Here is a 14,086-nt window from a genome sequence, read left to right on the forward strand (position 1 = left end):
TCAGGGTCTTTCTTGTCCCCAAGAAAATATTTCACAAATATGCTACTTTTGCTTGTGATTCAGTTCCTGCATCGCCCTTTGCAGATTTTTCAAGCTTTATACCTCTCTCAAATGGCTCCTTATAAGTCTGAACTATTCATTATCACAGCTGCACTGGTGGTTGTGTTTATGTTAATGATAACAAAACCTAATTTCTCACGAACATTTAAGAGGGCTGCGAGCAGTTGCAATTTCAGTTGTTTTTGCCAAAAAAACACAAAAACATATTTTTAAACAACAAGCTCTCATCCACGACATATTTTTACACGACAAGCTCAATCGTCCATTTCTTTCATACCTCAGTTCACGTTCATTTCATTCTCATAGATTCAGATGACTGTAATCTGATACCTTCACTTACGAGAGCTGTACATTAATCATCAGATATTTATCAGTCTTAGTGACCAAGAAAGGTTCAGGAAGCAATACATGATTTTCAGTAAGTGAGTTATATTATAGTCTATAGTCTTCAAATGCTATTCTTTGCCAGTTTACTTGTTGCGTGTAGTTTATATTGAAATTGTGCTGTATTTGTTTACTCAAATACTCTTTGTATATATTTGTTACACAGGTTGAATTTGCACATTGAATTTGCAGAGTATGTTTTATATTTTGACACCACTGATATACATTTCATAAATGAAGACATTTTAAAACAGTGGCTCATTGTGTGTGTATGCATGACTGACTGTAGAAGTTTTTTTCAGTTCTGACAAGAGTAAATTATCCAGTACAAAATTACTATTTGTTTCACAATATGACACATCTAAAATTTCTAGCTAACTAACATACAATAAAAATATTTTTAAGACATTGTACCATAGAAGCAAATATGCCAGATGTACATGCAGCAGTAATCTGTCTGAGTCTCTTGCCAAAGAGATCGCTTGGCAAATCAATTCAATAATCCTCATTTCCCACTGAGATTGGAATATAGACTCTTGGCAACCAACTGTGGCCAAGCCTCAATTGTGACAATACATCTAGAAATCTAATTTGCTGAAAATATATCTAGGAATCTAATTTGCAGTATTTCTTAACAGCATTTCTGAATAAGGAATTCTAGTTAGGCGAATGGGAACTTGTTCCTGGAACCTGAATGGTGGGAATTTTTCACCAATGCAACATGTACTTGCAAGCTTTGTATCTACCCTATATACTTTAACATTTACTTTACAGAGCACCTTTCGCAGTTAAAGTCTCAAAGTGCTTTACAGAGATGGCGTGGGAGCCTGAGCATTGTGGGAGATGGGCAGACCATAGGAGGGAGATGTCAAAGGACAGACAGGGTTAGGTTTTCAGAAGGGTTTTGAAAGCAGACACATGGATGCAACCTAGAACAACAACAACAATCTACTTCCAGAGTAGAGTTACTGCTGGTCAATAGGAATTCGAATGGTATTCCTTATTTACAACTCATTTAGGAAATACAATAATGCAAATTAGATTCGGTAAATTGCTAAAATTTTAGTCTAGATGCTTCTTAAAGTCTGAATCATCAGCCATCTGCTTTTTGCTGCTGACAACAATTTTAAAATAAACATGTGCTTCATCAGTTACAGATCAGTGAGCTTATTACTGATGACTGTAAACTATGGCTGCCCAACTCACAGCATTTGTTACAATGCTAGATAAATTGAACACACTCAGTTTCTCTTTCAGCAGAGTAAGGATTAAATCGCAGTAGTGATCTGAGTTAGTCCTTCATCTCGGAAGTCATCTTTCGCTTGTGGAGAGAAAGATGACATCTCTACTGCTAGTCATACCGGCCTGTTTGTGTTATCTGCATTATTGCTAGAATAAGCAACATTCTGCATGGTATTCCTTACTCTGCTGCCAGTCTGCATCTCCTGCCTCAACCCAGATGAACAGCAAAAATCTTTGAAGCATCTTTTGAAGTTTTCATCCAGGAAAGCATAGAGGATAGGGTTAAGGCTGCTGTTGGTGTATCCAAGAGCTACTGAGAAGTAGTAGCAGGCGGATACCGCAGTGGTCTCTGGGAGATTCCCCAAAGCCTTGACTAGTACAAAGATATGTATGGGAGTCCAACAGATAATGAAAACCGCTACCACAATAAGCACCATTCGTGTAATGCGCCGCAGGTTTCTATCTTTCTCCCTGGAGCCAGACAGCAGTCTGACACTCTTCAAGCGTAAAATCATCAGGGTGTAGCACACTGTGATGATGATCACTGGTATAACAAAGGCAAACACAAACACACAGATTCTCAGCAGAGTGTCCCAGTACCAGTAGGAATGTGGGAACTGCAATCCACACTCAACATTACCTGTTCAATAACAGAAAAAANGCCAAGATTAGTTTTAGGTATTAACAACTTACAGACAGACTTTAATGCAGCTGAACTGTGTTAAATATTTTCTGCAACATTGAAAAATAACTGTGGTAAATTCCTGACAAGCTGTGCAGTTTTTATCTGGTTAAACTCCATCAGTACCCTATTGTACTCTCTGAGGTACCCAAGCCTTGGCTAATATTCTCAGTAATTAGTTAAAGCAGGGTGTTTTAATTCCAGACATAGCTTACACTCAATAAACTCTCAGTGTGATTTGGATACTCCTAAGCATGATATCTGCACGTGTCAGACATATGGCTGACTATAAAATCAGATTCCAAATGAAAATACATTTTAATACTGTTCTCCAAAATTCAGCACAATCGCAAATTCTAATACAATGGTCTGAGCTTAAGAATATGAGAATTTTTAAACCCCAGCTGCATTAAACCTATGCAATCATACAAATAAAGTGAAAATTAAATATCACCAAAGAAAGTAGCCCATATAAACAAATATCTAATTGATTAACACAAGACAGCCCTTCGATTTGACAAAAATTGTAGAAAGGAATAATGTTAAGAAACTATAGTTATTTTAGTTTCATCAAATACCTGATGACAAATTCTGCTTATTTTCAAAAATAAACAACGATTAATAATAAAAAAATGTATAAATGTCAATGTGGGAAGTGAGACTTTCTGAATTCTCACTTCTGCGAGACCTACCACCAAGGTGGGTCTGGGTTGTACTGTATGTTTTGTAGTTTGTAAATCAAATTGTCTGTTGCAAACAAATGGAGATTGGATTTCAAGGTTTATTTATCCTATATCTTAGGATCTGAACCTATGGTGCTGCACTGGTTAGTACAGTTTATTTATGGAAATATTTCAAAGGCAACATCTCAGCATCTACTAAACACAAAATAATATCAACCTGGCTTACTTTGTAGCATTCTCACCTCTGACTGAAGGTTGTGGGTTCAAGCCCCATGTCAGGACTTTGAACTCACAACCTAAGATGACAATATAGAACAGTGCTGGGGAAACACTGCATTGTCCAAGGTGCCGTCCTTCAGATGAGATTTTAAACACAGTACTACCCGCCACTTCAGTTGGATGTTAAAGATCCCATGGCAATATTTGAAAAGTGAAATGAGTTTCTCCTCAAATCCTGGGCAACAATCCCCTTGATAAAATTGGTCAATCACTTCACTGGCTGTTTGTGGGACATTGTTTTGCACAAAGAGGCAGCTGTGTTTGTAGGCACTGTATTTGTAGGCACTACAATTTACTGCTGTATTTGTAGGCATTACAATTAACTGTATTTTTAGGCATTACAAATAGACTACTCTTTACAGTAAATTCTTGCAAGCACTTTGAGATGTTTCAATGGTATGATATCAAATGAAATGATTATTATTATCATCATCATTATTAATGTGATTGAAATGATTGAAATATCCACACCATTTTGAGCATTTTTTTCTTAATTTAGAAGACATTTTCAAATCTACATTATCATAACCCAACGTTTTAATTCATGAAGTAACTTAAATCGTAACTCTCCATTTTCATCCTTGTATTTACACCATTCACTTTCTTCAAGAAGAATTCTGTGGGCAATTTCACACGAGGGTCTTCAGGGAGGGAAAGTTGAGATTCCTCCCAAGTAAGTTCTTTCCCTTGATCAGGTCACAATCAGGGAACTTAATGTCCAAATATATTTTATAATTTGAGCATAGCTCCCAATGCTGAATCTAATACATTAACCTTCACCCATACATATTCAGTCAATTCACTTTACAGTATATTTTGTGAAGCGCTTTGAAACATTTCAAAGTTGTAATAAGCGCTATATCAGATGCACGGATTATTATTTATTATGCATTAGTACCTATTTATAATAATAATCATAACCCTTGCATTTGATATAGAACCTTTCATGTCAGGTGGACATCTCAAAGCGCTTCTCAGGATTTACTGTAAATTATAGTGATTTTGTGTTTTGTTAGGCGAACATGGTAGCCAATTTATACACAGGTGTGTCCAACAAACAGTCATGATGTGAATGACCAGTTTTATTTGAGGGATTGTCCTTTATACGTGGAAATTAAAAAGAAACATCAAAGCTGTTTCTGTCAGCTTTAATTTGCTCCAGACATTATGCTGCATGGTTCAATTTGCTTAAAATACAAACTGGGTGCAAAGAGAGATGACAAAATAAAAGTTGTCAAAACATTTAAAAAAGGGAATAGTTGCACAGTATAACAGTAGAAATAAGTGCAAAAATTGTCAAAACCTTATACTTTCTCAGCATTTGCTAAAGCTTTGCCCTTGGTTAGCTCCAAAGATTTCAGTGAAATATTCTGTTGTTGTTTGCTAAGCAGGAATCTTAAGATATCAGGGCCCATTACTGTTCAGCAGGGCTTGGGCTCTACAATTATTCAGATGTCAACGGTTATTTTAAAACTCATTTCAGTGGCACTCCTTCAATAAGGAAAAGTGTGTATTCAGGATTACCTCAACTTTGTCTATGGAGATGATACTTTCACTGCAACTTTAGCACTCACCTTCCCTTGTTCCAGTCGCCCCCAGCACTATGACAGGTATGCCAATAACTGAGGAGAGGAGCCAGATACACACGTTTATTATTTTTGCATTAAAAGGAGTGCGGAAGTCCAATGCCTTCACCGGATGACACACAGCAATATAGCGATCAATACTCATCATTGTCAACGTGAATATACTGGTGAACATGTTGTAATAATCAATGGAAACCACTATTTTACACAACAAATCTCCGAATGGCCAGGACCCCATTAGATAGTCAGCACTTTGAAAGGGCATTGTGCTTGTTGCTAGAGCATCTGCTGCAGCAAGATTGAATATGTAAATATTTGTAGCTGTCTTCATCTTTGTGTGTCTGAAGGAGAAACATAGAAATACGTCTTAGTTATTTGATGCAACCACTCATAACTGATTGGAGGTACAAGCAAAGTAAAGGCTGGCATTGTCAGCCAGATCAAACAGAAGGTGTTCAGGAAATGTACATCATTTATTACAACTGCTCTATTTGTCTTAGATGCTAAACAAAAAAAACATGAAATGTGATGAGGCTATTAACTCCATCAAGTTCATCAGACCACACAAAAATCTAAGAACTTCACCCCAACGCATTCTGTCTTTTGGGGGAACATCCTGCATAGATACTCTTTGATTCCCAAGGGTAAGCAATTAAAGTCTGCAGAATATTCATCCATCTCCATAACTCCACCATTCAAAACTGGCCTCACAGACAAAAACTCCCAAGTCCTGGAATCATCCTTGTTGCTCTTCTCTATGTTCTTTCCAATGAGCTTCAGTGTCCTTTTGAAGGTAGGAACCCCAAAACATGGCCATCATCATCTCCCAGCCACTGGCTCCTGCTCTGAAACATCTTTGCTATAGCGGGCTATTACCTACTCAGTTAATAGCATTTCTGTCCAACAAGACAAACCAAAACATATACTTTATCTTGTCGATAGTTGATGATATATTGTAGTAATTGACCAGCCAATATCATCAACCACGGACAAAATAAAAGGTGTCACTTCTTACTCAGTAGGAAGAACCTTGAAAATAGTTCTCAGTTCTTTTCAAGGTTCTTCTTAATGGGCTCTGAAGCCTTTTAATAATTCTAAAGAAGGTACACTCAGGTCTGGTGAAAATTTGCTACAATGAGAGGTTTGCAATAACAATTTTAAATGTAAAAAAAATCCACTACATCCTCCCTCAATTTTTTCATTCGGCAAAATTATTAATCTCAAATGATTAAAGTTGATAATGTCACCTATTTTAAGAAACACTTGCATCAACTTAACCAACATTAAATTGTTCAGTATCACTTATGTTTGATATTCATTAGGTTCAATTGAATCTGCCCGTGGTTATGTGAAGCCCTTTATCACTTTACTGAAGATAATCAGCTGTATGTATAGATATATTATTCCGCAACTCACAGAAGCTTTGATTTGAGGGTTTTGCCTTTTTATAACATACATTATCTGAAGTTTTTTCAGGGATCTCTACCTGAAAACCGACATTTTTTTCTTACCTCCGAACTGGGAATTTTTACACACTGAATGGGAATTTTTACACACTGAAGGGGGCTGTTCAGCTCATTGCCCCCATGCTGGCTCTGAAGAATCTATCCTGACCTATACCCATATCCAATTATGCTTCTCTTTTTAAAAAAATATTTGTTTAATTCCCTTTAAATTGTTATTTAAATTGGATTCTGCTTCAACTATTAGTTTGGGTAGGCAATCTGTTCTAATTACCATCTGTAGAGGAAAAAATCTAGCTGTTCACATGTACTGATTTATTTTATTTACTTTATTTTGCTCACAAACTACAGTCACTCCACTTTACAATATATCCTGTGTCACTCATTAAGACACCTCAACGACGTGACAAAGCACTGTATCAAATGCAAGGATTATTATTATTCAAAACGAGAAGGAATTTTTCCCAGGTGTCATGATTATAAATTATCCAGATAATGTTATTTTTCTTTTCATGGCTGTTTATGTGACCTTGCTGTGTGCAAATTGTCTTCCTTGCTTACCTAACAAATATTCTGTCACTTCAAGTGTCAACAACAATTGTGAAATGCTTTGAGATGTTTTGACATTATAGGACAATATATATTATATATATTCATTCCAGGAGTAATGTGTTTCATGGCAATGGGCCTTGAACCTATTCACTCAAACCTCCAATTTGTACACATTTGACAAAACAGCTATGTGAAAAGCACAGAGCATAATGTTCAATTTTTTAACTAATTGGGTCAGTACTGTAGTCACAGTCACATTGCCATGGTACACCAGCCACTATGTGCCTCTAAATGTGCAACAATTAGATCAATTTAAAGCATCCAATAAATTTCAACAAAATCTGAATTTTATTAATTAAATATTTGCCACTTTTAAATTCTAGTAAGTTGAAGGAAGCATGTTGCGCACATTTAAACATTTCATCAAATGATTATTCAATTTTTTTAAATAAAACAGCAGAATGTCCACATTAACAAATGTTAAGCAAACAGCAATGGAATTAATTTATTTTCTACAGCTGGTTTTATCTAAATCACAGCCAACATACTAAGAGTTAACAAAGCTGGCATTAATTCAACACAAATTTTTATCATCTCTTAAAATAGAGCCAATAATTACAAATTAAATTGCTATGTTCCTATTCACCTGCACTGTGTAAAGTTATGTTGCTATCGTATTTGCCATTTGAGATTCTGCAGCAACCTTGTCATTATTGTGTAAGAAGTGATAATTGTTTTTTTTAAATAAAGGTGTCTTTGGAAAGTCAAATGGTTAAGAAATTGGTTATTTATGTTTCTTAATGGTTCAAATATTAAACCTTTGACATAAACAATGTTAAAATTATTGAATATAATCCAAAAATAAATTCAGAAAGTGCTGTTTGTTGCTGAGGATTTATTTGTGAGGTTGCAAAAATCTCAAAGTAGATTGAGGCCTCTGACTCTGACAACATTCATTCCAGGGTTACATATTTAATTGTCTCAATTGATTGCAAGTCTCGTCACGGATATTTTTCAGAGTTCATTAAACTCAATGAAATGCCAGAGGATTTGGAAAACAGAGAAAAAGGGGGGCTACTGTATATCTGACATCGAATGTGGGAAAACTGCATAAAAAATACTAATAAAAGGTAATCTAAGGGATCATCCTTAGAAGTATTGATTTGAGGCATACAGCAGAGATTTAGAAATGGGAATTTATTAGATTTCTTCAAGTGAGTTTCAGTTTCAGTCTTGAGACTGTGATGTTATGTACCCAAGAGAAAGATAGCATTGTATTACACTGGATTAGCAAACAGCTAGTTGATAGAAAGCAATGAGTAGTGGAGCTAAGGAGGTATATGGCTAGCAATCAGTCGTTAGTGGTGTGCCACAGGGCTTTTATATTGGGAGTGCTATTGTTTATATTTGTATAATAGTATAATACAGTAATCTTTGTATTTGATATAATATCATTCAATGTAACATTGAAGCATCTCATATGTAATTGTTATCAAGTACTTGACTGCATACTTGAAGACAAACACAGCAATCAATTTGCCAACCTCCCACACAGAGCAGGGAAATTAATGATCAATGTATCTTTTGATTGGTAATCAAGAAAACTCCCTTCTCTTTCCGATTGGGACAATAGAAGTTTGATTTCCACAGGAGACAGGATGTTGATTTATCTCACAAACTACTGTCCTATTTCTAACCTGCCCTTCCTTGCCAAAGTCCTGGAACGCATTGTTGCAGGTCAGCTTTGCTCACACCTATCACTCCACTCCCTCCTCAAGCCTCTCCAGTCTGGTTCCCGCCCTGCCCGCAGCACAGCGACGGAGCTTGTCAAAGTCACTAATGACGTTCTCTCTGTGACAAGGCTCCCTGTGCCTTCTCATCCTCCTGACTCTCCTCCGCGTTCTACCATGACCATGACATCCTCCTCCACTGGCTCTCTTCCTCATCAACCTTTGTGGGACCACACTTGCCTAGTTCAAGTCCTATTTAACACTTTGTTTCTGTTAATGGTTTCTCCTACCGTCTCACCCGGTCATTTGAGAGTTTCAAACTGCTACTCTTTGGGTGAAAAACTGCCTTCTGATTTCACTCCTAAATAGCCTAGCTCTAATTTTAAGATAATGATTCCTTGTTCTGGATTTCCCCCACCAGAGGAAATAGTTTCCCTGTATCTATCCTATCGAATCCTTTTATTATTTTGAAAACTTCCATCAGATTACCCCTCAACCTTCTAAACTCAAGGGAATGGTGACCAAGTTTATGCAACCCTATCTCATAAATTCACCATTTAAACTCTGGTATCATTCTGGTGAATCTGTGCTGCACCCCCCCCTGCCCCCCCCCCAGAGCCAATACATCTTTCCTAAGGTGTGGTGCCCATGACTGTAGATGTTTGTCCTGACCCCTCCCCTGTAGTGGTTGACACAGTTTTTCTAGTACTGTACTCCATACTGCTGCACATATCTATGTCCTCCTGAACTTCAGAGGATGGCAGAACCTAGTAGTAAATAGGAACCCGGTTGTTAGTCAATTGGTGGATCACTTTTCCAGGGTTAATAATTCCTTCAAAATAATAGAAAAATAATACTAATAAATTGGTCACTTCAATCCATGACTGTTTGTGGGACACTGCTGTGTGCAATTGGCTGCCAAGTTTCGCCCACAAAATACACAGTCAATTCACTTTAAAGTATATTCTGTGAAGCGCTTTGAGACATCTTGAAAAAGTGACAAGGCACTATATCAAATGGAAGGATTATTATTATTTTTCCATTGCTCTACAAAAAATTATTTATATAATAATGATAATAAAAAAAGCAGTGAGTAGAAATTCAAGAAGCAGCACATTTCTTTGATAAATGCAATCTATAAGAGGCAAAATTGGACTTTATTTATGTCAGTTGGTTTTATTTTAACTAGAAAACCACTGCATGATGCATTATCACTAGTATCTCTACTTCTTGTGTTTTGAAGCATGAATTTCAATTTAGTTGTGAATCATTCATTGGGTTTCGGAGGCTGTAAATAAATAAATAATTCCAGGAACATTGGAAATGATTAAGCAATCATGGATAAAGCTATGTTCCCTTCAATCGTCTTATTTTGTTGCCTTTCATGTTCTGGACCCTTGTGGGAAAATTTAATGAGACACTACTGAAACTCACAAATACACAACTGAAATTTAACAAGGTGATTTTTGAAACATCAAATGTTATATGATCAGAAATGTTAAAATTGAACAGTATGATAAAACAGTTCATCTTTATTTTGGCTGATGTACAATATGTCTAGCTCCTATTACTTCTCAATTCAAGTTTGACCACAATTGCACAGTTAATCCACTTTACAGTATACCCTGTGAAGAGCTTTGAGACATCTTGATGAAGGGTATACTGTAAAGTCACTGTAGAGTATTTAGAATTCCCAAGCTGCTTTGATAACTGCAAAGAAGATTTTCAAATGCCCCTAAGCTTTTGGGAATATTGTAATACAGGAGAGAATTTGTAAAATAATTTTGCTTACAGTGCTTATCTGTTGACAAACTTATGTGCAGAAGTCCTTTTGACACAAAACAAATATTTTCACGTTTAAGACTATTGTGCACCTAGTTACAAAATTAATCAAGAGGAAAAGACTATGATTCTGTTCTTTCCCATTACATATTAATAAGGAGAGTTCAATGTTTCATTTATATTCGTGAATATATTTATCTGTCAGGAATGATTGAGGGCTAGATTGATTCATTTATTAGATAGCTTTCTGATGCTGTGACATGCACATTAAAGACATTTTGGATAAATAGCAAGGGAGGAAGCGGGTGAAGGGACCATGGGATGGAGTTCCAGAGTGTGGGGGCAGAAAGGCTGAAAGCCCGGCCACCGATCGTAGAGCTGGTCGGGTGGGAGACATGGAGCAGACCGGAGCCGCTGAACGGAGGGAGCGGGCAGGTTGGTAGGGAGTCAGCAGGTCAGAGAGGTAGGAGGGTCAAGGCCATGGATGGCCTTAAAGGTGAGGACGAGGATCTTGAACTCGATCCTCTGGGGGATGGGGAGCCAGTGGAGTCGGGAAGGAAACAAGAAAGTGAGAGATAAGCACATCAAGAGCATGCCAATGTTAATAGAATGCTTGCTTGTGCATCTAGCAAGATAATGTAGTAAATAATGCTTACCCTGGAATAATAACAAGGTAGCAGCATAATGTAATTGAGGAGTTCAAATATGTCACCACGGAATAAATCTGAAGCACTTAATGACTGGCATTTAAACTAGAAGTTAGGTTCAGCTTCAACCTTGATATCGCTGCTTCGTTATATGCTATTACTTTGTACAGTTTCAATATTACATGTGTGTGCAAACAAGGTTGCTCCAAATGCAGACATAGGCTGTGAATGCATTTGTTTCAATTGTCAATTATTATGTTCAATTGTGAATTAATTGTGATGTTGTAACTCCAGGACTTGTGGAAAATAATCTCCAGTTCTTTACATGGAAACCTGATAACCAGAATATGATCTAAACTGCATAGCCTTAAACAAGGGTGCTTTTTTAAAATAATTTTAATAATAATGACATCCATCTAAAAATTGTAAAGAGGAACATTTGTATTGTGCTTCATTTGGATTGTGAAAACAGGAATAAACGGTTAACAATAACAAAGCAAATTAAATAGACGTCCATAAATTAAAAGAACAAGCTTCTATTGAAATTATATTTAGCAACACTGCATTTTAAAAATGAATGTTCTCAAGCTCCACCTGCTTTATATCTCACCATGAAACCATTATTATTTTCTATCATTATTTCAGATGTTTCATAATCTACTTAAAAAACTTATTGTCGGGGCAGGTAAACTGTTTCTCGGAAATTAATTGAGGCTGCTTCGGAAATATTATTCATTTCACGTTACAAGCAGAGCTTAGAATCAAACCATAAAACTATAGAAATGTGCAATACAGGAGGGGCCATTCAACTGATTATTTAGTGTCAGTGTATGCTTCCTTCAAGAAGCCATCTGCCCAACTCCAAATTCCCGGCTCTTTCCCCATACCCTCTGAACCCCTTTAGCTGCCTGTACTTATCTAGTTCTATTTTAAATGCCCCCTAATGGATTCTGCTCTCACAGCCACTCCTGGCAAATTATTCCATATCCTGACAACCTTCTGTGAGAAGAAGACCTTCAGACCTTCTTTGGTAGTCACAATCGTGAATCCACATCTGTCATCAATAACAAGATTACATTTGTATCGCGCCTTTCAATTATCAAACATAATTCTTGAGACTTTTTTTCTCTCCCCGAATCAATTCCGAGTCAAAAGCTGCACTGACAATTTGAAGTCACATTGGATCTGATTTCTGTGTTTATTCATTGAATATTCATGATTTTATTTTGAGGTCAGCCCTTTTCTGGAGTAGGTCATCCACTCCAATCTGCTGTCTATCAAATTGTCTGTGATTTTATTGTCACACCATCCAATCCCCCTTTGCTGAAGCCCACAACTGACTGTGCCTAGTGCATAATGAGAAGAGGGGAGACATTATAGCTTGCTTACCTGATATAAGGCAGAGATATGAACAACTGGCAAAATGAACCTACCAAGTTCTTCTATTAAAGCCACACATTTGAGGCAACTCTCCTCCTTCTGCTGACATGGTTGAGATCACATGAAAGCATCAGGACTGAATAACACAATGGCGAATGTCACTAGGGATCAGTACATATATAAATATTAATTGTTTTTTTTAACAAAAAAAGAGCATGCAACTAACTGCTGACCCATTGCAGCTCAGCCATGCAGCAGCCGGAGCACTGGGACTGAATTGGTGAGCAAACCACTGCGATAGTGAAGGAGAGGGGTGGAAACGTTAAGAAGCATCAGAAAAGTGCACATGACTGTCTCTGGGATGGAGCAAAAGCTGGTAGTAGCTTCTACTTTGGTGGGTTTGGGCACCAGCGGACCACTTTCCCCACAACCAAGGGTTATGTTTTGCATCTAATGCAGTGCCCAATGCGTGAGGCTGGACAGCACATCTCAGTCGCAATTGCATTACATCTCAGCCGACAGTGTGAGTAAGTCATCTCCATCTCAAATCTCCTCCCACGCCTACGGTGCTGACGAGCAGCTTAAACTCCTGCCTCTTCGATAGACACAACGGAGACTGCGAATTGCGTTTGCAATAGCACTTCAAACAGATGAACTTTGCGGTAATACAATGTACACAGAGAGAGAGAGAGAGAGAGGGAGAGAGATGCGCATTCCTGTCCCCCTTCTCCCAGTCGATGGTTTATGAAGTGTTCCCATTGCGGTGGCGCTGTGCCTCTGAGACTCCCCCCCACCACCTCCTGCTCTCTCTGAACTTTTACACAGTTATTTTTTTTCAGGGAGAACCTCGTGTTGTATCTCGGATTTGCAGGTTCGGTTGATTGCACCGATGTGGGAAGTCTGATCCGGATTGCATCTCAATCCGGGGGGGGGGGGGGGGGGGGGGGGGGGTGGGAGGGGGGGGATCACTGGGGGTCTGTGCGATGCAGCGTTCGCGGGTCAGACTTCGCTGTGTGAATGACATCCAGAGTGGGACTCAACTGATCGATTTGGGTCCGATCTAATCGATAAAGCAGCCGATCTTGCAATGCATCCGTGTCGGTGGAGGGGTGGGAGGGTGGGGGGGGGCATCAGTGAGGACCCGGAGCAGCGCAGACACACACACACACACACACACACACACCGTTGTGAGCTCTTACCTGACGATCACGTACATAACCAGACAGTTACCCACCGAACCCACCACGAAGACCACGGAGTACACAGCGGTGATGATGATGGGGATGAGGGGCACTGCGGTGCAGTTCCTCTGCAGGTCCGGGAACTCTGTGCTGTTTTCCCAGTCGTTCGTGTTGGAAGCGACGCTGCTGTTGAGAGTAACGCCGGGGCTGCATTTGTCAGAGGGAAGCAGCGTACACTCGGGGCTCAAGTCTTCCCTTGAAATCACTGCCGGGGCGTCCATGGTTGCATTTAAATAAAATGCTTCACAACCACAGATTCTGCAAAGCAAGGACGGGCAGAAGGGGATGCAAAAAGTGGGAGGGAGGGAGGGAGGGGGAAAAAAATGAAACCCGCGGATCAAACCCCAACAAAATCCGTGCAGGTGAGTGCGTTTG

General features: G+C 38.4%; 1 protein-coding gene across 2 annotated transcripts; it reads right to left on the reverse strand.

Moving 5' to 3' along the window:
- Window positions 1–1,799: 1,799 nt before the first annotated feature.
- Window positions 1,800–13,802, reverse strand: LOC103186724 (opioid receptor, kappa 1). Of its 2 annotated transcripts, XM_042331941.1 has the most exons (4): window positions 13,670–13,777; window positions 4,905–5,257; window positions 2,846–2,851; window positions 1,800–2,326 (listed from the first exon to the last, which is right to left on the reverse strand). In XM_042331941.1, the coding sequence occupies exons 1-4, from the start codon at window positions 13,684–13,686 to the stop codon at window positions 1,800–1,802; spliced, it is 903 nt and encodes a 300-aa protein (XP_042187875.1). In that variant the 5' UTR covers window positions 13,687–13,777. The 2 variants fall into 2 exon arrangements, with proteins under 2 accessions (XP_042187875.1, XP_007904117.2); XM_007905926.2 differs by lacking the exon at window positions 2,846–2,851 and having other exon boundaries at window positions 13,670–13,802.
- Window positions 13,803–14,086: the final 284 nt, after the last annotated feature.

Source organism: Callorhinchus milii, unplaced genomic scaffold, assembly GCF_018977255.1.
Source record: "Callorhinchus milii isolate IMCB2004 unplaced genomic scaffold, IMCB_Cmil_1.0 Scaffold2, whole genome shotgun sequence".
NCBI classification, from domain to species: Eukaryota; Metazoa; Chordata; class Chondrichthyes; order Chimaeriformes; family Callorhinchidae; genus Callorhinchus; species Callorhinchus milii.